The sequence below is a fragment of the Pan paniscus genome, chromosome 22 (assembly GCF_029289425.2).
Source record: "Pan paniscus chromosome 22, NHGRI_mPanPan1-v2.0_pri, whole genome shotgun sequence".
In the NCBI taxonomy this organism is placed as follows: domain Eukaryota; kingdom Metazoa; phylum Chordata; class Mammalia; order Primates; family Hominidae; genus Pan; species Pan paniscus.
Genome location: NC_073271.2, coordinates 33,340,394 through 33,367,614, shown reverse-complemented (window position 1 = coordinate 33,367,614; position 27,221 = coordinate 33,340,394). Strand labels below are relative to the sequence as shown.

The 27,221-nt window shown below is 44.2% G+C and overlaps 1 protein-coding gene across 2 annotated transcripts in view; it reads left to right on the top strand.

The window, feature by feature from the left end:
- The window catches only part of VPS26C (VPS26 endosomal protein sorting factor C), a 46,712-nt gene that overhangs the window by 16,766 nt on the left and 2,725 nt on the right, over positions 1-27,221 (top strand). Inside the window, exons 2-7 of one of the 2 annotated variants that reach the window (XM_003823945.7) lie at positions 12,639-12,782; positions 14,668-14,817; positions 19,820-19,900; positions 20,814-20,888; positions 24,911-25,061; positions 25,477-25,629. In XM_003823945.7, the coding sequence (XP_003823993.1) occupies positions 12,639-12,782; positions 14,668-14,817; positions 19,820-19,900; positions 20,814-20,888; positions 24,911-25,061; positions 25,477-25,629 (754 nt within the window). Of the gene's footprint in view, positions 1-12,638; positions 12,783-14,667; positions 14,818-19,819; positions 19,901-20,813; positions 20,889-21,678; positions 21,777-22,450; positions 22,754-24,910; positions 25,062-25,476; positions 25,630-27,221 lie in introns of those variants that run through there. The other variant, XM_034948223.3, reaches the window with a different exon arrangement.

Here is a 27,221-nt window from a genome sequence, read left to right as displayed (position 1 = left end):
CCTAAAACAGTGTCTGACACAGCAAGCATGCCAACAAAGTTGTCAAATGATGGTATTATTTCTCTATATTGGCAGCACATGTACGTAAGCCATGTAAATTGATATCTTGTTATTTTGTTACAGTTTCATTGCTAGTGAACTAACTTTTGTAGATTTTACTTAAACGTTAATCAATTTTAGAATATGACTCAATTGTCCAGAAAGTAATATAACTGTTTCCTCCTATACATGATAATTTCTGTGTTTTTTAAAAACAGGTATAATTACAAACAGTAGATGACTCTTTTCAGTATAAAGTTCCTTGAGACTGTAGCCACCCACAATTCAAGATATGGAACAGATCTGACACCCCCCAAATTCCCTTGTGTTCCTTTGTAGCCCGTTTTCAGTCCCTATAGTTTGCTTTTTCCAGAATGTCACGTAACTGGCATAAATATGATTATGTGCTTTGTAGCCTTTGAATCTGGCTTTATCATTAGCGTAATGCATTTCGTTCGGATTCATCCAGGTTGTGTGTTAATAGTTCATTCATTTTGATGGCCGAGTTGTCCACCCTTGCATAGATGTATCACAGTTCGTTCATCTATTCACCTGTAGAAGACGTTTGGGTGATTATGAATAAAGCTCCCAGAAGCAGTTGGGCATGATTTTTCTGTGAACATAGCTTTCATTTCACTTGGGTTTTAAAATCTAGGAATGGGGTTGCTGAGTGGCATTGTCTTTGTTTGTTTGTTTGTTTGTTTCTGTACCAGGAAATGAACTGCATTGGAGTATCTCAGTTTAAATGATAGTTTGGAGATGGTGTATTCCATGCAAAATTCTCTTTCCTGGAACTTAAGTAAATTTCACATAATACTGGCCATTACTTACCATGTGGAGAACTATCTGAGGATTGTTTATCCTGTTTTTTCAGACAAGATGGAAACAGTTATATAAAATAGTGGAGATGGGGATACCTAACACATTGAAATCTCTTTAATGTTTCTGATTTCCGCTTTCTAATCAAAATGGGTCTCTCAGTGCTACTAAGAAAGGGTAGAGTGTTTCAACAAGCAATTAATTGTCTCACTCATGTTTTCCCACCTAGCTCAGTAACTTACCTTGGTGTTTTGTTTTCATGTTAGTTGAGTACTTAGTGCATTTGGTCCTCATTGGTAAATAAAAAGGCATCTCACTATAGGTGTACCGGATCTTTAGACCAAATGGGATGGCAGAATCTCAGGTGGTTTAGGAGGGAAGGCCTTGTTCAGATATATGCACACGACTGTGGGGAACGAAGATGGGCTGTCATGGTGCATCCCACTGCCAGGACCATTGGAAAGGAAAAGCATTGCAGAGAGAATGGCTGAGGCATTGAGAGGCTTTTACTTTTCTAGCAGTTGTGTTCAAGGCCAAAATAAGAACTAATCCAAAGAAATGTGACTTTTTAACACACAATCTTCAGATCTTTTCCTGAGGAGAGACTATTAGGCCTATAGGTTATCAAAATTTAAGAGGCTTAGAACTTTGTACATTGAGGTCTAAAGGCTACCCACTCTGGAATTTTGTTTTATTTAAAAATGGATTCATTATAATAGGTAATCAATTCACAGGGTTCAACATTCATGAATTTCAAGATCGATACCCCCTGCCTCACCCACCCTATTCATCAAGGGCTTCTCCTGTGGGGCAACCACCGCTATCAATTTCTTGTGATTCCTTCCAAAGATACTGTATGCATCTACAAGTAAATATGTACAAATGTGCTTTTTCTTCCCCTTTTTCACAAATGGTGCAATATACAGCTTAAATTTTTAAAAAAAGTAGAATGTATGGGAGTGAGGGGGCGTAGACTGGACATGCTGATTCATATGCAATAAGGAGTCAGTTCTTAAGATAAATGAAGGAAACTAGCCCTGCATCCCCATATGTACTAGTGTAAATGATCTCCACATTGTTGAAAGAAAACTCACAATTTTCCTATTGTTGGAATTTAGTTTGTCGACCATCTTTTGTTATTTACAAACAGTGTTGCAGTGAATAACTATGTTCATAAGTCATCTCACATCTGCAAATGTATCTGCTGGGCCCATGTGTTTGTAAAATGTTTTTGGTCTTGCCAAATAGCCCGCACGAGGTTGCAACATTTCAGGTTATCCCCAGCAATGCAGAGAAGGCTTATTGCCTCCCCTCTGGCAACACAATGTAATGACATTTTTTTATCTTTGTTTTAATTGCTATTTATCATATTTTTGTTGAAATTGAGCATATTTTTCTGTGTTTAGGAACAAACTGCATTCCCTTTTCTGTGAGCTCTTTGTTCAGATCATTTGCCCTTTTTTTTCATTTTTCTTCTGAGTTATTTATCTTTTTCATCGATGTCTTTTTTTTTTTGGAAACGGAGTCTCACTTTGTTGCCCAGGCTGGAGTGCAGTGGCGTGATCTCGGCTCACTGCAGCCTCCGCCTCCCGGGTTCAAGTGATTCTTCTGCCTCAGCCTCCCGAGTAGCTGGGATTACAGGCGTGCACCACCACACCTGACTAATTTTTATATTTTTGGTAGAGATGGGGTTTCACCATCTTGGCCAGGCTGGTCTTGAACTCCTCACCTCCTGATCCACCCACCTCGGCCTCCCAAAGTGCTGGGATTACAGGCGTGAGCCACCACACCCGGCCTTTCATTGATTTCTTTTAGGCGTTCTTAAAATATTAGGGAAATCAGACCTTTGCTAATTTGTTATATTAAGTTGTAGGTATTTTACCTAGTTTATCATTTATATAGTGGTATTGTTCATAGTCATATTTGTGGTCATATTTATTCAGAGTTTTGAGGCATTCATAGAAAGGCCTTTCCCACTTTGATATGATAAAAATTATTCTCTATGGTTTTGTCCAAAACTTTTATTATTTCAGTTTTTACATTTAAGTATTTGCTACATTTGTCCTACACAAAAAGTTTCAGTATGGTCCAACTTAATTTTTTTTTTTTTTTTAAGACAGTCTTACTCTATCACCCAGGCAGGAGTGCAGTGGCGTGATCTCAGCTCACTGCAACCTCCACCTCTTGAGTTCAAGTGATTCTCCTGCCTCAGCCTCCCAAGTAGCTGGGACTATAGGCATGTATCACCATGCCTGGCTAATTTTTGTATTTTTAGTAGAGATGGTGTTTCACCATGTTGGCCAAGTTGGTCTCGAACTCCTGATCTCAGGTGATCCGCCTGCCTCAGCCTCCCAAAGTGCTGGGATTACAGGCATGAGCCACCCTGCCCGGCCCAACTTAATTTTTTTTGGTTGAGTTCTCTGGCCAGTTTCCCAGTATCACTTACTGAATATTCCCTCTCTTCCCTAAGGATTTTAAATGCTACCTTTATCAAACATTAGCTTCCCATACTACCTGGGTCTATTTCTAGACTTTTGTTCTATTGATCTTTCAGCCTGAACATGTGTCCTATACGACACCTTGTAAATTATAGTAGCGTTGTAATATCTCACAGGGCTAGTTTCTCCAATTTTCTTCTTTTCAGATTTATCATTGCATATAAACTTCAGAATCAGCTTGTCTAGTGTATCCCTCCCACTCCCGCCATCTCCCCCTCAAAAAGAAAAACAATTGTGGTGTTATTTTCTTTTAAGATTAGGTTGCCTTTATAAACCAACTTCTGGGAAAGTAGACTTGTTAAGGGCATTAAATCTTTCCCATTCAAAATCCGGCATGGTTGGCCATTTCTTCAAATTTTCTTTTGTGGCTTTCAGGCATGTTTTAAGTTTTGTCATCTGGGAGTTTTAGACATTTCCTGTGAAATTGATGTATAATATTTTAACTTTTTGTTCCTTTTGAAAATAAGGCCATTTCTTCCATTGTATCTTCTCACTAGTTGTTGGTTTATATGTGATACCTATTGGTTTTTCTGTGTTAATTTTGTACCCAGCTGTCATCTTTTCTGAAACTCTCTTCATGTTGATAGTAGTTTTTCAGTGGATTCCCTTGGGTTTCTTCAGGTATACACTCATATCATGTGCAAGTAGTGATCATTTTACCTCCTGCCTTTGAATTACCTCTTTCTCTCTCTAGTTTTATTGTATTAACTAGTGCTTGCAGAACGTTAATTGTGGTGATAGTGGACATCCTTCTTTTATTCCTGACTTAAATGGATGATATCTTGTTTTCTCATTAAGTTTGATGCTGGCTTTGGGGTAAGGTAGATATATTTGGTCATCCTTCTATTATTTTACTAAGAATTTTATCAAGAATGCATAAATTTTATCAAATGCCTTTTCAGCATCTATGGAGATGACTATATATAATTTTTCTCTTAATAGCTATTAATATGAGTTGTATTACCAGTTTTCTCATTATTAAACTATGCTTATATTCCTTGACTGAATTCTACTTGGTTATGTATAGTGTTGTTTTAAGTTGCTACTGGATTGCATTTGCTAATATTTTATTTAGGACCTTTGCACTGGTATTTACAAATGAGAATAATCTAGTTTTCTCTCTTCTCTCTCCTGTCTCTCTCTCTGAGTGTGTAGACGTTTGTCTTATTTTGCTGTCATTGTTATGTTGGCTTTATTTTTTTTTAAGTTCGTTGCTTTCTAATAGTTTTATAGTGGAATTTTCTGTTCTTTACACAGAAAAATTCAGGGAATGATCTCCTGTGAAGCTGTCGGGTTTGGGGGCCTTATTTAGAACTTTATTTTTTCTATGATGATTGATTTGCTTGGACTTCATGTCTCCCTTGGAGTGATTCTGGATAAATTATATTCTCCCAGAAAAATAATTCACTTAGCTTTTCAAATTTACTTACATACAGTTGAATAGTGTTGAATATTATCTTTTAATTACCTCAGTTTTTCTAGTATTTCCGCTCTTATTTCTTATTTTGGATATTTGTGTTTTTCTTTTAGATTATTTAATAATTTGCTTTGTTCCCCCCGCCCCGCCCCCAGAAGAAAGACCTATTGGACTTATTAAGGGATCAGTTTGGCCAATTTTTAAAAGTATATCATGGACACTGAAAAGAGCATATCTCTGTTTTCAAGGTATAGAGATCTATGTATGCCAGTTCATTATACCCTGTTGATATGTAACGCAGGTCTTCTGTATCCTTGTTTCTTTCTGTCTACTCTATTGGTCATGATCCGTAAATTAACGTCTCCCACAACGAATTTGTTTTACTCAGTTTCTCCTTAAATCTATTCCCTGTAGTTTTTGCTTTACAAGTGTTGACACTGTTTGATCCACAGATAATAATACCACGTCTTTTTCTTTTTTTAGAGACAGGGTCTCGCTGTGCTGCCCAGGCTGGTCTTAAACTCCTGGGCTCAAACAATCCTCCTGCCTCGGCCTCCCAAAGTGCTAGAATTGCAGGCATGAGCCACCACACCTGGCCTCACAAGTCTTTATTGTGAGTTGCTCCTTTAGAATTGTAAAGTACCCTTTGTCTTGTTTAATCCTTCATTCTCTGAATTCAGCATTGTCTGATATTAAGATGACAATCCGTGCCTTCTTTCTTTGCCTTTGTTTATCCTTTCTTTTTTATCCTTTCCAAATCCACCCCTGCCATTTTAGGTGCTTCTCTGTCATACAACATAAAATTGGGTTTTGCCTTGTAATGTAATATTAATGTCTGTTTTTGAATAGGCATTAATTTGGCTCATTTGTTAATATGACATATGTTTGGCATTAATTCTGTCATTCCTGCTTGGTTGGGGGGAATGTGTTTTTAAGTAGCTTTTGAAACATCTTTTTACAGTCTGTCTTGTTTGCTTTAGTTGTTTGTATGATTTTCTAGTCATCTGGAGTTTTATTTTTGTTTTAACTGTTACCCTTGCAACTTTTTATTGTACCTGAATCTTCACATTTTAGACATTATTTATTAATTTCCTGCTGTGAACAATGGTAAATTAGCATATTTCCTCTTTCCTTTTCCCTTTCTTCCCGCTGCTACCTGATCTTAGTTACTTATAGTATTCGTCGTTGTTTACTTCTGTTAAGTTTATTTGTATGACATTATTTGATTTATTAACTTTAAATCAGCACTGTCCAGTAGAGCTCTCTGTGATGATGTGAATGTACTTCTTATCTGCTCTGTCTCTTATGATAGCCACTGGCCATAGTGTGGCTATTAAACACTTGAAATGGAAGGTCCTGAATTTTAACTATTAATATAAGTTTAAGTTTCAATAGTCACATATGGCTTACAGCTACCATACTGAAAAGTGTAGACCAGGTGCGGTGGCTCACACCTGTAATCCCAGCACTTTGGGAGGCCAAGGCAGGATTGCTTGAGCCCAGGAGTTCAAGACTAGCCTGGGCAACACAGCAAAACCCCATCTCTACAAAAAATACAAAAATTAGCTGGGTGTGGTGGTGTGTGCCTATAGTCCCAGCCACTCAGGAGGCTGAGGCAGGAGGATCACTGGAGCCTGGGAGGTGGAGGTTGCAGTGAGCTATGATCACACTACTGTACTCCAGCCTGGGCGACAATAAGACCCTGTCTTAAAAGTATGGAAGTATGGTTTGAATAATACATTTTTAAATCCCAGCCATCAAAGATGGGAAAGCCATGTACATTATACTACTTCCTAGATTCTAGTTCTCTTAGTCTCCCAGCTAGTGTCGATTACATTCTACATTGTCAGGACTTATATTTTGCATTCTCTTCTTTCATTATAATCATCACTTATCTCAGTCTTCTTCTTACAATTAAATGGAGTTAATCCTCACAGTTGGTTCTTTTGACATAGTTTTTCTAGCCATCTCTTGGATAGCTATAGTTTACTATTTAGTACATTCCTCAAGAAGGACTTTTATATAGTATTGCTTGGGATATGTTTTTTTTTTTAGTTTGGTTGGGTTTTTTTATTTTTGCACATTTAAAACTTTCAGTTACAGTGGAATGACAGATTAGGTGAGTATAAATTCTAGGGTCACACTTCACTGCCTTGAGCATTGTTGTATCATTCTGCTTGCATTTTGAATTCCATTTTGCTAGGGAGAAATATGGTTTCTTTTCCTCTTATGAGTGACTCGATCTTTTTTCCTGACTCCAAAAGGATATTTTCTTTTTTGAATGAGAACACTTTTGCTACAGAGTATTTTCATTGAGTGCTCCTAATTCCTTTGCCCTTGAGTGTTTTTGAATTATCACAGTAAATATTTGTTCTGCTTCATTATTTCAGTTTTCTTATTTGGAACTTAATTAGGCATAGCTGTGTGTTTGTTACCTGTCTCCAATTTTATCTCTGTCTTTGTGGTTCTTTTTGAATTCTTTCTTAAATTTTCATTTAATTTATTTGGATTTTGTCATTTCTGCCCTGCATATATCCTTAGACCCTTTTAAATTTATTTTCTGTGGTGGTTTGATTTTTTCCTTTTACTTCTTTTCTGAGCTTTCCTATATTTTTATCTCTTCCTTTTGCCTCACCATTTCCTCCCTGAGCTCTTATAGCTCTGTTTTGTGTTCATCCTTTATAGAAGCAATTGTCTCATCGGACTTTACAAATTCATGGTGAAATGCACATTCACCATTTTCATCTGCTTGATGGTATGGATTTTTCTTCTGGTGAATGATCATTTATTCATTTAGTAAATGTTCATTGAATGCCTACTGTTGCCAATCACTCTGCCCTGGTGGAGTTTATGTTCAGGGGCAGGAGACAGACAATAAATAAAATAGGGAGGCACTTTTGTCTTATTTTGGAAGGTGTAAAGTGTCACAGAGCGCAGTCAGTCAGGGAGGGGGGATAATGAGTGCTAGGGAGGGAGTAGTACAGTTTCAAATGTGGGCTCACGGAACCGAGTCCTGCAGGTATCTGAGAAGAACAAGCAGGTGGAGCAAGGAACGTGGGCAGTTGCCTAAGGCTGGAATGTGCAGGCCTCTGAAAGGAATGGCAAGGGGGCCGGGGCAGGAGCGAGGGAGCAGAGGGCCCCATATGAGGGCCGTCAGGTAAGGAGAGGGCGGGTCCCCCTTTGTAGGCCGCTGTGGCTCTTACTGTGTGCGTGAGATAGTGAGCTGCTGAAAAATCTAAGTAGAATAGTGACCTGACCTGGCTTTCGCATTCATCTGCCACTCATATTTCTCTCCTTCCTCACTTCCCCTCCTTCCTTTCCCTCCCCACTCTCATTTTTTAATCCATTAGATGTCATGTGCTCCTCTGCTGGTTCCTTTTAACCTCTCCTTGCAGGAGATGAATTTATTCCTAGACCAGGCTGGCTGGAGTGTTCTAATAGCCGGAGGATTTACGTGAGAGTTTCTTTCATCTTGACTTTGCATGAGCCCATGCAGTAACCAGCTGCGGGGCGTTTGCTCCTTGCAGAGGGGCTCATTGTCTCCACCACTGCAGAGACCGACTGCTTCCAGCATGGGGCGGGTTGACAGGATGCCTCTCTGGGTGTGGCCTCAGCTGTTCCCAGGTGTACCCTCACTTTCCAGAAGAAGCACGTTTGCAGAGCTGGGGGCCTTCTTTCCGTTTTTCATCACGTCCCCCTGCTCAGTCTTCACTTGTTTTAACAGCTCTTCCACCTATTTCATGGTATTTAGCTATCTCCTTGCTTCGCCGAAAATGCAGTTTGTGGTTTTGGTTCTCATTCTTTGGGTGATTTCCAGGAAGCCAAGAGGGGTCGCTGACTTGATGCCACCATTTTCAAATCCAGAGTTCCAATTATGGTTTTGGCATTTTATTCCAGAGAACAAATAAGAAAAAGAGTTGTATAGTTTGGTAGTGGCCTTTTACATTTAGAGAGTACAAAGTTAGGCTGGGTGCTCACACCTGTAATCCCAGCACTTTGGGAGGCTGAGACGGGTGGATCACTTGAGGTCAGGAGTTCAAGACCAGCCTGACCAACATTGGTGAAACCCTACTAACAATACAAAACATTAGCTGGGTGTGGTGGTGCATGCCTGTAGTCCCAGCTACTTGGGAGGCTGAGGCAGGAGAATTGCTCGAACCCAGGAGGCAGAGGTTGCAGTGAGCCCAGATCGTGCCACTGCACTCCAGCCTGGGTGACAGAGTGAATGAGGAAAAAAAAAGAGAAGAGAATACAAAGTTAGAAAATGTGGCTGCTTTTGCCCCCCTTTGAACAAACTTGCCAGTGGTTTCCGCTGTGAGAGCCAGCAAAGCTGAGAAGAGCAAGGGTGGCCAGTAGCCTTTGGAATGCTTGTTTCCAGGCGGCTCTTTGGGCTGAGGTTGAAGATGGGCAGCTTCAGGCCTCTCTCCAGACTTAGCTCCTCCAGGGCAGGGACTTGGAGGAGCCCCTCGAAGCAGGCTCTGAGTGGTGTGGTTCTTGGGTGCATGGCCTCTGTCCATCTAAAGCAAAGCAGCTGAGGCACAAAGTATAATAAAGAGCTGACTCGAGCCAAAGAGAGGACAGCTGCCCAGAAGATACAGACCCAGTGACCCTGGATATGAACTCCGTTCACCTGTGTTACAAGTAGGTTGTTAAGGCAAAGAAAGGGGGACAGGGAGTGGGGTGATACAAAGTTGTTTGCCAGGAATTCTCATTGGCTTACAGAAATGGCACTGATGGGCGATTGGCTCTCCATTGTTAAGCTCTAGGGTGCGGGCTGTAGTCTCGGATGTGGTGTGATTGAGGGAATTTATAGCTTAGCTGCTGGTGGCAAAAACAGGTAGTTTCGAGAGATGAGCACAACCCAGAGAAGGGGAGGACGGGACTGCCGTCTCCTTTCAGTGTCTCTGGGCTGGATGACTGAAAAGTATTCACATTCCTCCAGTGAAAGCTCTTTCCTTTACTCACCCTGAAGAGGGGTTGGCTCTTGGTGCCGCGAGTGGGTCCCAGCGTCTGTGCTGGCTTCTGTGATGAGCACGCACACCACACGGGGCTGCGCCTCTTCCTCCTCCCACTTGACAATATGGCCTTTCCCGGGCCAGGCGCCTCCTCCATGATGAGACAGAAGCTACGGCTCTTCTCCCAAAACAGCAGCACCCTGCACACGATTTCGGTGTATACGTTCTGGGTTCGTTGCCAGTCTGTGAACGGTCCCTCTTTGCAGTCATGGCCCTAGTTGAAGGCCTCTGCTTGTGATGTTGGATGAGGTATTAGTACTATCTGGAGCCATAAATCTTATGTCTTCCTGATGAAAGTCTAGACGAAAATCTGAGGGAGAAGTTCTTGGTGAGATCTTGGGTTTTCCTTAATCTCTGTTCTTCCAGTGTATCCTATCTTCCTCTGCCAGGATCAATCAAGCATTGTGTAGACAGAGCTTGCCTCTCTGTTAAACCGTCTCCTGTTTCTAAATCCCTTGGCCCCTGGGCCTCAGGTGGGCTAATTCCCTATCCTTCTTTCATTGGTAGGAGTTGAATAAACCTGTATATTATAAGAATATCTAATTTATCCACAAATGTTAATTTTGTATTTTCTGTACTATATTGTGTCTGGAGTCATAAAATATTTACTCTGCTTACTTCCGAGGTATGTCACTACTTTTTTCCTCCTACGCTGCAGGGATTAAGGAAGGAAAAGGCTTTACTGATGTCATAGTTAGAATATGCCCATCAGCGAGACCCAGAGACCTGTTCCCGTGAGACTGACGGAAAGGGTTATGACTGCATAGGAACGGGACCATCCTCAGGCGCTACTGTATGGTTCAATTGATAAAGCTCACAAATTATTTTGTCTCATTTATTTGTGGGACATATTCGTCAAGTAAACTTTAAAAAATATACTAGTGGATTTAAATTTTTTTTTCTTTTTTTGAGACAGGGTCTCACTCTATTACTCAGGCTGTAGTGCAGTGGCTCATTCATGGCTCACTGTAGCCTTCACCTCCCAGGCTCAAGTGATCCTCCTGCCCTCAGCTTCCTGAGCACACCACCGCACCTGGCTAATTTAAAATTTTTTTTTATTTGTAGAGAAGGAGTCCCACTATGCAGCACAGGCTGGTCTCGAACTCCTGGGCTCAAGTGATCCTCCTGCCTTAGCCTCCCAAAGTGCTGGATTACAGGCATGAGCCACCTTACCTGGCCTAAATTTTTAATATTAAATTTCCATTTGAATTTGGGCTATACAAAAAATTAATAGAATTAATGTTAATTAAACTTAGAATTTAAGTTACTTCACAGGAATTTTTATTTAAGTCTGCTTAGGAATTTTTTAGGAACATTAAACGTTAAACATTAACATTGAAACAAACACAGTCATCTCCATTTTAAGCAGAATTCAGGGAGAACTCATTTTATTCTTAAGATTGCTTAAAATGGAGATGATCGTGTTTGTTTTAATTAGACTTCAAGGCTTTGGGATGGGGAGTGGAAACAAAAACAAAATACTTAGCACATTTAAGGGACATAGAATATTTCTTGCTTCCAAAATTCAAGTTAAAGTAAGAACTTGGTAAAAATTTTTCACTGGATAACTAGAAAAAATAAAAGATAAGCAGATTTAAACACCAGTAGGACAGATGTTTTTTAATGGTTTGATCTGCAAGCCAATTTTTATTTTTACTGTTTATTTTTGAGATAAGGTTTTGCTCTGTCACCCAGGCTGGAATGCAGTAGCGTAGTCACAGCTCACTGCAGCCTCAACCACCCAGGCTCAAGCAATTCTCCCACGTCAGCCTCCCCAGTAGCTGGGACCACAGGTGAGTGCCACCACACTCAGCTAATTTTTTTTCTTATTATTTGTAGAGATGGAGTCTCGCTATGTTACCCAGGCTGGTCTCAAACTCCTAGGCTCAAGCAACCTGTCCACCTTGGCCTCTGAAAGTGCTGGGACTGCAGGCATGAGCCACCACGCCCAGCCTGAGACGTGTTGTTCTGTGTGGATTGTGGATTCAGTCTTTCTGTTCTGCTTGATGCTATTTCATCCCCTCAATTTCCTCTTCCACTCGAGCCCCTGTAACAGATTGAGACCATCCAGTTCTATGGTGACAGGAAGAAACTGCTCTCCAATAGCGAATGCAGTTACTATCCGTAATCTATTACTCAGTAATTATCTTCAGATAAATGCACAGATGATCTGTTGTGAAGTCTCTCGATGATGTGTGAACCAAGGGAATGGAGGCGCCGATGCCTCCTGGTGTGAGCAGGAACCACAGGGACAGGGCAGTCCTTCTGGAAAGTGGCAAGCTGCTGCCTCGTGGGTGGCACCAATAACCTCCAATCTTGCTCACAGTAGGCATTTCTGGGCAGAAAGGACACCAGGCTAACCATTGTGTTAAATTACTCATGCATTTGCAGTTGTGCTGTGATTTCAGTCAGTGCTATTGAGAAAGAGCCTAATGAACAGAGTTTTATTTTCTTCTGTTCCTTTTGAAGGGACCTCATCCATGCCCATGTGTGATATCACTGGAAACTTACATTTGCCCTGGCCCTTCTCTTTGCACTCTTGAATTCAGACATCTGTTGAGATTCCCCAACCAGGAATGAAGACATGTCTGAGAGGCAGTGACGGGACGAGGTTTCTCATCCCCACACCCTGGTGCTCCCCGTCAGGTGTGTCCAGGCTGCCACGTCATTATCAATGGGCATCTGTCCCCTACCAGGACCTGGGCCTTCTCCACCCTGGTATCCAGGTGTCTCAGTGAATGTCTGGATCTTTAAACAAATTGATGATGAAGGAGACCTACGTTTGCTAATAAACAAGGTAGAATGGAGGAAGCATGCTAATTTGATTGGTGGCTGTCTTTTCTCTCCCAGGAAGTGCTCTCTGGCGTGGTGGTCATATCGAGTAAGGATTCAGTCCAACACCAGGGAGTGTCTTTGACCATGGAAGGAACTGTAAACCTCCAGCTCAGTGCCAAAAGTGTGGGTGTGTTTGAAGCTTTTTATAATTCTGTTAAGGTAAGAAAGAATGCTTAGATTGCAAGTTTTTAGTTCAATATTGAAATGTTGGGCTGGGCGCAGTGGCTCAGGGCCAGGCGCAGTGGCTCAGGCCTGTAATCTCAGTAATTTGGGAGGCCAAGGCGGGAGGATCGCTTGAGCCCAGGAGTTTGAGAGTAGCCTGGGCAACATAGCAAGACCCCATCTCTATAAATAAACTTTAAAAATTAGCCGGGTGTGGTGGTGCGTGCCTGTAGTCCCAGCTACTCAGGAGGCTTGAGGCAGGAGGATCCCTTGAGCCCAGGAATTCAAGGCTGCAGTGAGCTATGATCACAGCACTCTACTCCAGCCTCAGCAACAGAGCAAGATACCATGTCTCTTAAAAAAAGACATGTTTATGGTGGGTTTCACTTGCTGTGTGCCTTTATTGTTATCTGTTGTTATTTTGCAAGGGATGGTGGTAGTTACACTTCTGATATTTACTAATCAACCTGCGAAAATGGAGATACTTTGTTTCTAAGTATATCCTGTTATTGAAAGTCTGCTTATATTTATTCCCATTTGATAAATAGGATTAGGAGAACTATAAATGTATTAATTTCAGCCATTAAAAAGATCACACCCGGGTGCAGTGGCTCACGCCTGTAATCCCAGCACTTTGGGAGGCCGAGGCAGACAGATCACCTGAGGTCAGGAGTTCGAGACCAGCCTGGCTAACATGGTAAAACCCCGTTTCTACTAAAAACACAAAAAATTAGCGGGGTGTGATGGCGTGTGCCCCAGCTACTTGGGAGGCTGAGGCAGGAGAATTGCTTGAACCCAGGAGGCGGAGGTTGCAGTGAGCTGAGATGGCGCCATTGCACTCTAGTTGAGGCAATAAGAGCAAAACTCCATCTCCAAAAAAAAAAAAAAGGTCACAGCTCTTCTGAGAAGTTGTGCCTGTGGCTTATGTTACATGCCTTCCAAAATCAAAACTGTTATTTTATTGGCTGTGTCTATGCTACTGTTGATTTGACACTAAGGTAAGATGAAAATACAGCAAGTAACTGTTGTTTTTGTCATTTAGGGTAGAGTTTTGTGTTCCAGAATGTAAACTCTTTCTCTATTCTTGTAGTTGCCTTTTCCTGAAGGACATATTAACGCTTTAAGTTTTGCGGGGAAAAGAGTGAAGACAGAGAAACGTGCATTCACAGTGTTCAGATTTAGGGGCTTCCTATGTTTTCTACAACTTTATTTTAATCCATGAGTACTTAAGAGATTCACTTCCTAAGTCATGGGTCTTCTCCGAGCCACTGATGTTAAACTATAAATGCTTAAAAAGCATGAATACGTGCCTTGAAGGCAGGTTCCAAATGTTAGTACCCTCCTGCTCCTCCTTGGAGGCCCAGCTGAGGAGGTCTGTGCAGGCCACAGGGCTGGAGGAAAGGCCTGCTCTCCCTGAGCGGCTGCAGCAGGAAGGCTCCGAGGAAGCTGGTGGGATGTCAGGAGCAGAGGCAGCGCTGCCCAGAAGAGCACGGGGCTCGGTGAGGGGGAGCCGTGGGTTCACACGTCAACCCTGTTAGCCAGGCAGCCTCACTGTGCTGGGTCTGCTTCTTGATCCTGAAGATCGGGGTTGTTAAAACAGTTAAATGAGATACCTGAGGAGGAGAGAGGGATATATCAGTTCATTTCCCATGTGTCTCAAGCACCTATGTGTCTCATGTTGTAAATGAATCATTATTGTGCCAGAGTCTTAAAAAGCAGAGCCAAGTCACTGTTCATCTCCAGACCCAGCGGAGAGCTGCCGAAGACAGCAGGATGGTGGCCTCCAGGGGGTCGGGGTGCTGTGTCCTTCAGAAGGTTATTAGTAATTGGAAAGGACATTTCCAAGTGCGTGCTGATGGACTGAACTGATTTTTGTTTACAGCCTATCCAGATTATCAACAGCACCATAGAAATGGTGAAGCCAGGGAAATTTCCCAGCGGCAAAACAGAAATCCCTTTTGAATTTCCTCTGCACGTGAAGGGTAACAAAGTTCTGTATGAGACGTATCATGGCGTGTTTGTCAACATTCAGGTGAGAGCTTCCTAGTCCTACGCGACTGACTTCACAAGTTTTCTTCTGACAAACGGTGTGGTCTTTCTCTCAACGTTAGTAGACGGGCCCAAGAATTTAATACTGTGTTTATTGCTGAGACCTCGCATGTATATTCGACGTTAATTTCTCATTTCCCTGATAAATGCATTTGATGTATGGCCGTTATTTCTGATGGGAGCCTCAAGGCACTCGTGCTGTAACTTCTTTTCCCTCTGTTTCATCTGGGCTCTTTTCAGGCCACCTCACATTGTAAGGGATGCTTTTATTGTCTGGTAACAGATATGCCCTAACTTCTTTCTGGCACTAGCATTAACTTGTCTATTTTATACTTACAAGTATCTCTTTGTTTAACACCCAAAGGCTACTACTTTGACATAGGCTGGTGTTCTTTATTGAACAAACCTTGTCAATGAGGGGAAGTGGATTATGACTTCCTGTCTACCTCTGCTGGTTAAGGGACGTCTTTGACAGTCTGCTGTTGTTGTCTCAGGAGCAGTGTGGAGTCCACGCGGGGTGAGAGAGCCTTTCCTTTATGCAGCAGAAAGAAAGATACTTTTGTGATAGCAGCCTCGCAGCACTTCCCTTGCTGGATGAGACAAAACTCTTCAGTCTTATATGCAAGAGGGATGAAAGTCAGGAATTTTTTTGATTTATTAAGTTTTGGTCAATAATTTGGCCTTAGTAGATACATTATCCTGCTGAAAATAATAGAACCTTTAAAATAAAAGCCCCCCAAACCCCTGTGAGTGTTTAAAGATTCATCTGTATGGGAGTTTTATGAATTGCCTAAGAGATCTGTCCAGAGGAAACACATGTAGTATGATGTACATCTTCTGTGAAGAAAAGAAGTGTTTCTAGTCCTTTATTGTTAGCACCAAAGGCTTTGGACAGCCCCAAGGAAGCAGCAGTGATGACTGAGTAGTGCCTGGATTCAGAGGAAGCGGCGTACGTAGCCATGCAGATACCAATTGCTGGTATGTGGGTGGGAGTCTTCTGATCAGCTTTCTAGGTTGGGACTGTTTCCACCCTGAAAGAAACTGAATGAAAAATGCCTTTTTGGCAATACTGAAGATATCTTGAACATTTGATTTTGGAAATTATTTTTATTATCTACCCAGAATCAGTATCGACTTGCTTTATCCACACGGTAGTTCTTTAATATGGTTGATTTAAAAATACAAGAATATGTTCATTAGAAACTGGAATAAGATCACGTTTTCAGTGATCATATTTGTTAACTCCTGCGTTCATCAAGACTTACCAAAAGAAGATGAATTTGTTTAAAGTCAAATTGGAAACCCCATCCTTTTCCACATGTTGCCAAGACAGATGTTCAGATATACATAGAAAACGTGTGTGCTGGCCAGGCACAGTGGCTCACGCTTGTCATCCCTGCACTTTGGGAGGCCATGGCAGGAGGATTGCTTGAACCCAGGAGTTCAAGACCAGCCTGGGCAACAAAGCAAGATCTCATCTCTACAAAAGAAAACAAAACAAAAAGCTTGTGTGCTTCTGTTGCTGCAGAGCTGTGTGTACATTGGAGGCTTCTTAAAATATAGTAGGAGAGTTAACAGGTGGTCGGTTCCTTAGTAAAAGGAATAATTGCCCCTACCCTCGTCTTTTCATCATCAGATTTTACCATTTGAGGGTTAACCTCAGAGTACTACAATTTGGAATTCAGTACCTCCCCAACTATCTCACCGATTTCTAACAATGAAGAGATTTCTTAGCTTAACCTCTGATTTCCATGACTTTATCACACTTATTGTCATTCAGCACTTAATAGTATTTTGCCATCTTTGTTCACCTAAAAATTTAGATTTTTTTCTAAATCATTTTAAAGTTAGTTTCAGAGTCTTGATACTTCATCTCAAAATACCTCATTGCACATCTCCAAAAACTAAGGACATTTGTCTCTATAATTACAGTTAACATTTGCACACCTATCAGAATTTGTAAAAATTCTCAAGTATTGATTAATTCTTGATTCATATCGAAATTTGTCTTCTTTTGAGAAAATAAATTTAAGAGAAACTAAGATTATGTTTTTTTAAATCTGTCATCATCCATCCATCCATTCATTCATTCATGCCATTATTTGGCAGGTCTTTTTCTTACAGTTTTATAGTAGAGCAAGTGCCGCCCAGAGACGGCAGTGACTTCCTGTGGTCACACAGGCCAGCCTCAGCCTGCGGGTCCAGACCAGCACTCCTCGGCCCGCACTGTTTACCGCACTTACTCTAAAGGTTAACATAGGCACATTTCTTTGGATAGAAACTTTTGTTGCTAAACCCTAATATCATCTTTCTTAAATTATGTGCCAAGAAATTTTTCATTCATAAATTGAATTGTGTTGTAACAATCTAAAACGGTAAAAATCATAAATCAGAATAAAGGATTTAAAAGATAGACGTGCTGGGTGCAGCAGCATGCACCTGTAAACCCAGCCACTTGGGAGGCTGAGGTAGGAGAATCACTTGAGCCCAGAAGTTCAAGTCCAGCCTGGGCAACATAGCAATACCTCATCTCTTAAGAAAAAAATTTTTTAATTAAAAAAAAATATATATATATATACACATAGACACATATATATATGTATATGTATCAAACGCCAGTATTATATTCCTGACTTCCAGAGGCTTGGTTTGCTTGTCATTTTTTAGATGAAGAGCTTGTCATTCTTCTCAGTCATGTTGCGTTCATGTTTGTCTTTGTTACTAGATACTTCATACGATCATCAGAGTCTTCCGTAGTTGCCCTTTGTGCATCTATTTCTTCTTTTTACAATAATTTAAATTGCAGGCAAGTTTTATTAGGTTTGTTCTACTCTTGCTTTACTCTTGTAGCTGTGCTAGCAAGCGTTTATCCTATCACATAAAACATGTCTGCTGAAATTGTATATTCAGCACTCATTTCTAGAGATCCTAGTCATCCCTTTTCAAAGTTAAAAATTCCTTTTATAGGAGTCTACTTTAACACTATGGACAGGGCTGGGCACCGTGGCTCACGCCTGTAATCCCAGCAGTTTGGGAGGCCGAGGTGGGCAGATCACCTAAGGTCAGGAGTTCAAGACCAGCCTGGCCAACATGGTGAAACCCCGTCTCTACTAAAAATACAAAAATTAGGCCAGACACGGTGGCTCACACCTGTAATCCCAGCACTTTGGAAGGCCAAGGCATGTGGATCACCTGAGGTCAAGACCAGCCTGACTAACATGGTGAAACCCCATCTCTACTAAAATACAAAAATTAGCCGGGCATGGTGGTGGAGGCCTGTAATCTCAGCTACTCGGGAGGCTGAGGCAGGAGAATTGCTTGAACCCAGGAGGCAGAGTTTGCAGTAAGCTGAGATCACGCCATTGCACTCCAGCCTGAGCAACAAGAGTGAAACTCCATCTCAAAAAAAAAAAAAAAATTAGCCAGCCATGGTGGCACGCCCCTGTAATCCCAGCTACTCAGGAGGCTGAGGCAAGAGAATCACTTGAAACCAGGAGGTGGAGGTTGCAGTGAACCGAGATCACGCCACTGCACTTCAGCCTGGGCGACAGAGTGAGACTCCGTATTAAAAAACAAAAAAAGAATATATATATTGTATATATATTCTACATAAAGATCCTTGCAGACAAGGATGATTCTTTTAAACAATGTTTTACTCTCCCAGTAGTACCTTAAATATATATAGTAACTTCTTATTTCATGCGGACAGGTTGTTCATACGAATATAGCTTCTTGGAAGATTCAGTTATGCATAGAGTCCCAGTTATGAAAATTATTTTTGACGTAATTCTGAAGTTTTTCCTGGACGATTAAAACAACAACTAACTTTATTAAACGTGGATTATGTGATTTTTTTTTTAAAGACTGGCATTACAACAGTGGTCCTGCTGTAGAATTACATTTTTAAATAGTCTCTCAGCTCACGGACAGGGATTTGAAGCAACAGTCCCCGTTCAAAGCCTGCTTTAAGCTCAATACGAGCTCTGCAGTGGAGCTCCCCTTGGGGGAACAGAGCTCACCTTGCAGTAGGCACCATGGTAGCAACCAGCTCAGAAAACTAACCTAGGGACAGCAGAGAAATGGAATGCGGCTCTGCCACATTAAAAAAGCAAGTGTGCAAGTGCGATGCTACACTGTTTTCCAACCCACTTTTTCTTTGAGGTGCAGGCTACATCTGTGTGTTGGCAGATGGAGAGAGACCTCAGATGTCTCGAGAAATAAGATTAGCCATGAGTTGACCCTTGTGGAAGCTGGTTGATGGATGTGTGGGTTACTGCATATTCAGTAAACTAGAAGTTCCCTGAGGACCAGGTGTGACCTTGAGCTTGGCTCTGGTGCCCAGGGCAGTGCTATGCACTCAGAGCGGGTGCCCAGCAAGGAACGGTTGTGACATGCTGGGTGCTGTCCCAGGGTTGCAGTCCTCACTGCATGGATTTTCTAATCCCGCTTACAAAGTAGCTGCTGTTTTCCAGCATTGCTGTGTGCCAGCCCTGTGCTGAGTGCTTGTCACACATGATCTCATTGGAGTCTCGCTGCAGGTGGGTCTTAAGAGCCCCATTCTACAGAAGGGAAGCAGAAGCTCAGACAAGTTGTGTTATCTGTCTGGGCTCGCACAGTAAGGCAGACAACAACGGGATCTGGCCTGGCCTCTGCTCCTGAGCGCACTGCCCTTTCTGTCTCGCCAGCCTGCTCCCTGCTACAGGTGGGACCGTGCACCTGTTTGCCAGTGGGTCCAACTGCAGGACAGCTGTGCAAACAGATTGAAGAATAACCTTAAAGTGGTTGATTTTTAAAACAGAAATGCCTTTATTTTGAACATTAACTATCCTATTATGTATTATATTATGTATGTTAATTTTCTATAATGCACTGATTGTACAACGTTTCCCTAAAATATGTTGACTGACTTGTTTCTTTGAATATAATTCCAAGATGAAAGCAAATCCCACTAAAATGAATTTTTTTCCTCCAACTCTCCCCTTTAGTATACACTGCGCTGTGACATGAAGCGGTCTCTGTTGGCCAAGGACTTGACAAAGACCTGTGAATTTATCGTTCACTCCGCTGTAAGCTTCACTCGGGGACTCTGGTGCTTAATGATAGGAATCTCCCATGGGGTCTGAGAATTTACCTTATTTACAAGCTCATCATTTAGCCTCTTACTGTTTCACGGGTGCTGGCAGAAGACACAAGACTCCTGGGTCAGAGACAGTCAGTGGCATGCGCATCACGTGTGCATCATTGTCCTGGGCCCAGAGTCCCCCAGCTGAGGCCGCGGGCCAGAGGGACTCCACGTCGGCACGTCGGGCAGGACCTTTCCTCCCCCTGGCTCTCTGGGTGGTAGACTGGCCCTTTGCATCCCAGCCCCTGGATAAAAAATGCCAGGCAGGCTCTCATGAAGCTCGGCTGTATCTGTAGATTCTGAAATTATGTAACATGGAGGTGATCACTGTTACTGCTGTCTTGGTAACGTTTAAAGTATGATTCTTCAGGTAGACAGCTCTATAGCTCAGAGGCTAATAGCAACCTGACCTCCTGGGTTTGATGCTCAGCCCCCCAGCTCTACCACTGAGCTGAGCAGGTCACTGAGCTCTCTGCCCCACTTTCCTCGTCTGTGAAGTGGGACCATCTGGGAGGTGTGAAGAGCCCTTTGGAGGGTCACTGTGCTGAGAGGTTTCAAATAAGTACTTGCCAATAACACTGTTCTGTTTCTTAGATCTGATTTTAAAATTCTGAATCTGAAAGGCACGTTGGAGATTAAGACATCTCTCCCCTCATTTTACAGATGAGGAAACTGAGTTTCAGCAAGATGGGGAAATTTGACAGAACTGTGTTCAGGACCCAGGCTTGCGCCTCTTAGTTCCCCGTCCTTCCTGCATCGCCAGGCTGCCGTTGGTTTATTTTTGAAAGGGAAAAGCTATTTGACCTGCAGAACTCTTGGCCTTCACCTACTGATTTCGGTTTCACCTCTCGTTTTAGCCTCAGAAGGGGAAGTTTACTCCCAGTCCCGTGGACTTCACGATTACACCTGAAACCTTACAGAACGTCAAAGAGGTAAGACATCCTGCACAGGCGAATGCTGTGGGTATCTTCCCAGCAGCCAGACCCCACGGACTAGCTGTTGCCCGGGTGGTCTTCATTTGGAAATCACGTCATCAGCCAGCAGAGATTTCTGATTGTTTGCACCCAAATTACTCAGTATTTTCCATTTGATTTCCTTTTTAAGCTCAGTAAAGCAGCTTAGAAGAGGACTGCTTTTGAAAAGTTCCTCAGGGAGGGTCCATGTCTATTCATCTCACCATTTTCCCTCAGTTTTACTGCATCATGGGCCCCCAAGACCCCCCGCTGCCCATGACACGGCCACGTCCCTTCATTTCTCATGGTTAGCCGGGGCCTGCGCCCGGCCCCCTGGCCTGTTGTCATCCTCCATGGATGTTTAGTTTGCAGTTTCTTCCCCAGCATTCCCACCTGACAGAGGCCGGGCAGCAACGTGCTTTTCAAAGATTCCACAGTGCCCTCCGTGGTGGACGCCTCACGGCCAGGGCAGGTACCGTGAGGACACAGACACCTGGGCAGTGCCAGCCCAGCTCCCCCGCCTCCTGCGTCAGGACAGGGCTGTCTGGCTGTCAGTGGCAGCCGCTGGTGGAGCCTCAGCTGGTCCCTCGAGCTGCACGGTGAACTTGGGCCCGTCCAAAACTCTGCCTGGCCCCGGCCTCCCTGATCTTGCCCTCTCATCCACTGCCATGCATTTCTCCTAAACAGTGGAGTCCTGTAGTTCTTCCTGGATGTAACTTTTCATCCTTCCTCTAATTCTTTATTCTGCTGTCTGGACCACACTGACTAGGATCAAGTGAAGGACAAGCTGGGAGGCCTGGGCCCTGGGATGTCATTGGCCTCATCCCTCAGAGGCTGGACATGTGTCGTGGGGAGCCTTTCAGACAGGTGAGGGAGGAAAGGCCACTCCTCTGTCTGTTCTGCACGTCTCCCTTCTCCGGGCTCTGAGGGCACGCGACCCCAGTGGGCCACTCAGACTCCCATCTCCCACCTCTGTAGCCTGTCTGCGGAAGCGCTGACCTCAGCAGTAATGTGATTCATTTCTAGACACTGTTTCTTCTTCGGGATAGCTGCTGCTTCCATGACGGACGCAGTGGCCTTTCATCTCCGTTTCCTGTATTGATTCTGTTTCTCAGGGGTTGGTTCTGTTTGTCGAGTGTGTGTGTCTTTTTCTTGCTTTTGTTTTCCTTAAATGTGTATTGCTCCTTGGTTGTCAGTTTACATTTACAAATGAGGATCTAATGTGTGTGGTGGTGGTGTAGAGGCTGCATCCTTAGCCCAGGTGAGAACCTGTTCTCCTGGTCCTCAGCACGTGCTCATCAGAGGCGCTCTGCCCTGGGTGTGGCACGTGGCTGGGATGTTTGTAGGCAGCTTGTCTCCTGAGTCCAGAGGCTCGCTGTCTGCATTGTGGCTGTGAATGACGTGGGACACTTGTCCTACCTTGCCCCGAGTCTGCTTTTCCGGGTGGGAGATCCCCTTTGCAGGAAGCTGTGGTGCCAGTCTGTGGCAGCTTCCCCCATCTGGGGAGCTCACCTGTGATACCTGCCTACTGCCCTTCACAGGCCCCCGCCCGATGGCAGGCTGACCACACGCCCTGCGAGCACACCCGCTCTCACCGCTCCCCCTGCCACCTGGAGGACGGGTGCCCCGAACTCCCGGGAGCCGGATTGTCTGTCCACTTTCTGCCGGACAGAAACACTTCACTGGGGTGGTCCCCACGGGGCGTTCCTTGTGGCTTTTCTAGGTATAGGTTTATTTGTAAACACGAAGAACTTTTCTTTCCACAGAACCATTCAGGTTTATTGTTGGAAAATAAGAAAATAACACATAAAGCAAATAAAATAAAATTGCTTATTCACAAAATGCCACTGGTGGTTTTTTGTTTTGCTTTTTAAGTAGAAAAGAGATGTATTGTAGAAAATCTTGTAGATTTTTAAGTAGAAAAGAGATTTATTGGAAGGATATAAGATAGCTTTATAGGAACTACTAGGCTGGAGCTCAGACTCAAAATAGTATAGGTTTATTTTATTTGTATATGTTAATATCATGTCAGTGGGAGGAGAGGGAAAATGATTGTTTAGTCAGTATCTTGAGCTGAATGTTGAAAGCTGTCCTTTTTCATCAGTCGCCTAAAAGAATTTTAATGTGTACTGCTACTGCTTTTTGTTTTTCTACACAAATAGCGTCTCTTAGTTATTTTTAAAACTCTGTCTTGGCCAGGCACAGTAGATCATGCCTGGAATCCCACCACTTTGGGAGGCCAAGGCAGGAGGATCACTTAAGGTCAGGAGTTCAAGACCAGCGTGGGCAACATAGAACCCGTCTCTACAAAAGAAAAATGTAAAAATTAGCTGGGTGTGGTGGCATGCGATCGTAGTCCCAGCTACTAGGGAGGCTTAGGCAAAAGGATTGCCTGAGCCCAGGAGGTGAGGCTGCAGTGAGCCATGTACTCCAGCCTGGGCAACAGAGCAAGACCCTGTCTCTAAAAATGTTTATAATAAAAACAAATAAATAAAAGCTCCATCTTGAATGCAGACTTTTTCAGAGGTCTGTACCTTTGGGGACTGCCAGGTCCAGAGCCCCGGGCTTTTCAGGTCCAGAGCTTCACTGCTTGGTCAGGTGGCCACCAGCCACACATCACCATTGACCCTGGACACATGGCTGGACCAAGTAGCTGAGTTGGATGTGTAAATACTGACCAGATTTCAAAGACTCAGGATGAAAAGGAGAATGTAAAACATCATTCATATTTTTGATATTGATTATATGTGGAAGTGATAACACTTTTGATATATTCGTTAATTTTACCTTCTTTTTTAATGTGGCTACTAGAAAATTCCAAATTATATATGTGGCTTCCACTCGCAGCTTGCATTATGTTTCTGTTGGACAGTAGTATGCCAATATCTGATCCTTACAGTAACTGGGATCCAGCCAGAGGTAAAGATTCCTAGAAAAATTGTCTCTGTCTAGACCAAGCCCATTCAACCCACAGCCCACAGGCCAGGATGGCTTTGAATGTGACCCAACGCAAATTCATAAACCTTCTTAAAACATGAGATTTTGTTTCTGTGATTTTTTTTTAACTCATCAGCTATCATTAGTGTTAATATATTTTATGTGTGACCCAAGACAATTCTTCTTCTTCCAACGTGGCCCAGGGAAGCCAAAAGAGTGGACACCCCTGCTCTAGACCATCATCAGTCCTTCCTGGCCAGTGTCCTGTCTGCAGAGTAAAGGTTTGTAGGCTTCTCAGCAAGCGTCAAAGATACTAGTTTTCTTTAAATTTCCGTGAAATAAAATAAATGTCTTGGGTTTCAAAAATTGTACAATTGGGAACATCTTTGAATGTTTTTTTTTAAGAGACAGCATCTCATTCTTGTCACCCAGACTGGAGTGCACTGGTGTAATCATTGCTCACTGGAGCCTCAAGCTCCTGGGCTCAAGCAATCCTCCTGCCTCTGCCTCCCATGTAACTGAGACTACAGGTGTGCACCAGCCTGCCCAGCTAATTTTTAAAACATTTTTTAGAGATGGGGTCTTGCTGTGTTACACAGGCTGTTCTTGAACTCCTGGCCTCAAGTGATCCTCCTGCCTTTGCCTCCCAAAGCCCTGGGATTACAGGCCTGAGCCACTGTGCCTGGCCAGGACTTTTTTTTTTTTAACTGTGTGTGTCAGGTTGTCTTGAACACCATGGCGACTCCCTCAGACTTTTTCGTGTCTTATTCCTTGGTAAGAAGGAGCTTTCTAGCTCTGAGACTAGGCAATTAGGACGGTTCTCTGAGGCATTGTCTGTACACAGAGTGTCAGTCAGGTGCCATATGTAGAGAGTCGTTGAATAATTCAGCCGGCTAATGTCCAAGACGTCAGTACTTCGCTCCTTTCTTCCCGTTTTGTGAGACGGTCCCGGTGGACTGTGTAACCACTATCCAACTTCGCTTCCAGGTTTTATTTGCACCAAAGTATGGAGCACTTTCCCCCCTTGCCTGCATTCTGATGTATTTGTTTTCATTTTGTTTTAGAGAGCTTTGCTTCCCAAATTTCTCCTTCGAGGACATCTCAACTCAACAAACTGTGTCATCACACAGCCGCTAACGGGAGAGCTGGTGGTGGAGAGCTCGGAAGCCGCCATCAGAAGCGTGGAGCTGCAGCTGGTGCGCGTGGAGACATGCGGTGAGGGCCGTGCCACCAGGCCTTGCGCTTGCCTGTCCCCCTCGACTGCCACCCTCACGTTCCATGGTTAAGAGGATGCTGGGGGGCTGGGCACAGTGGCGCACCCCTGTAATCCCAGCTACTCAGGAGGCTGAGGTGGGAGGTTGGTTTGAGGCTGCAGTGAGCTGAGATCGCACCATTGCACTCCAGCCTGGGCAACAGAGCAGACCATGACCCTGACTCTAAAAAAAGAGAGGACGTCGGGGAAGCAAAAGTAAGAGCGTGGCTGTGCCTTAGCAGTAGCCACGTGTCTAAGGGAAGTGAGGGGAGGGGACCCTGGAGGATTCTTGGAGCAGACTGGGGGGTGGTGCCGGTGCGGATGTGGACCCGCAGCCTCTGCTGGCCCTGACCGCGTGATGTGGCCTCCCTCCCGCAGGGTGTGCAGAAGGCTACGCCCGCGACGCCACGGAGATTCAGAACATTCAGATCGCCGACGGGGATGTGTGCAGGGGCCTCTCTGTCCCCATCTACATGGTCTTCCCTAGGCTGTTCACCTGCCCTACACTGGAGACCACCAACTTCAAAGTGGGTAAGTGGCACTCGCCTCCAGCCCTCATGGGCCCATGGGAAGGGCCGCTCAGCGCCAGGGCCTGCTGTGGGTCACGTAGCTCAGAGCCTGCCGCCCTTCGGTCCCTCAGTGCCAGGGCCTGCCACAGGCCATACAGCTCAGAGCCTGCTGCCCTTCGGCTGCTCAACAAAACCTTGTTAAGGAGCTGCTGTGCCGCACAAGGGACACACCCACAGGCAGTCCTGGTGCTTGTGGGACTTCCAGTGTCACATGGGGAAACACACAGACCCACATCAGTGTAGACATGGGCAGGTGACGCTGAGCTCCGTGTAGACATGGGCAGGTGACGCTGAGCTCCGTGTAGACATGAGCAGGTGACGCTGAGCTCCGTGTAGACATGGGCAGGTGACGCTGAGCTCCGTGTAGACATGGGCAGGTGACGCTGAGCTCCGTGTAGACATGGGCAGGTGACGCTGAGCTCCGTGTAGACATGGGCAGGTGACGCTGAGCTCCGTGAAGAAAACTCCCGTGAGTGAGCACCACAGGAGTGGGAGGTGGTGTGGATACTGAGAAAGTGGCTCTGTGTGAAGGTCCAGGACCCGTGAAAACCCCAGAGTGAGCGCTCAGCAGCAGGAAGGCCTTGAACCCCGCGGCCTAGATGCCTCTAGTGAGTTTCTATGAACCTGTGTGTTCATATTTTAACCATGGGATCTGAATCAGGTCACAGACACCCTTTTATATTCTGCCTTTTTCCCTTAACATTGTATCATGAACATTTCCATGTTTTTAACTCTTCCTATAAATATTGTAATGGGACCTCCATCTTAATAAGAATCATGTTAATTGGGAGATCACTCCACACTACGAAGAAGTAGAACAGAGAGACCCAGTAGGAAGGGACCGAGCCTTCTCAGTAGCAGGGGACCGTGATTCAGAGAGGCTCGGGGACCTCTAGGTTGGAAGTCAGGAGTGAGCACTGCATCCACATCAAGAGCAGCACCTCTGTGTGTTCCCCTCCAATTCTGTGCAAGTGACCTCAAATGCACGGTCAGGCCCGAGACTGGAACTCACTCAGACTCTAAGCAGCGCCTGGGTATCATGGCGGCTCCAGTGCAGCTGTTTTCCTGCTGTAAAGGAAAGCCCCCGCCAGCTCCCTATCTTGCCTGCTGGGCATCCCTCTCTGTCCACTCCAGCCACACCCTCCACCCTTCTGGGGGGCACAACAAGAGGGGTGGAGAACCCATTGAAGGGAGTGGTGGCAGGAAGTGCCCAGAGGGCTCTAATGTAGTGACAATAAAGTGAGGAAGGACAGGCCGGCCACTGCTGGTGGCCGACTCTTCTTGTGGCTGATGTTTGGGCAGAGGTGGACACTCCCACACGGGGATGTTGTCCTGCAGACCCCAGCCACAGGTGGGCACTGACTCCAAGGCCCCTTCCACAGCTGAGCTGCCACAGTGTGGGGCTCAGCACAGGGTGCCCTCTGCCCACACGGTGCCCTTCCCACCCCTCGTCACACTGGGGAAGGACGTGGTGCTTGTTTGTCGTCAGGTGCTTCCTCTTCACACACATCCCTTTTGTTAGGATCAACAAGGCTCACCCATATCAGCTGAAGA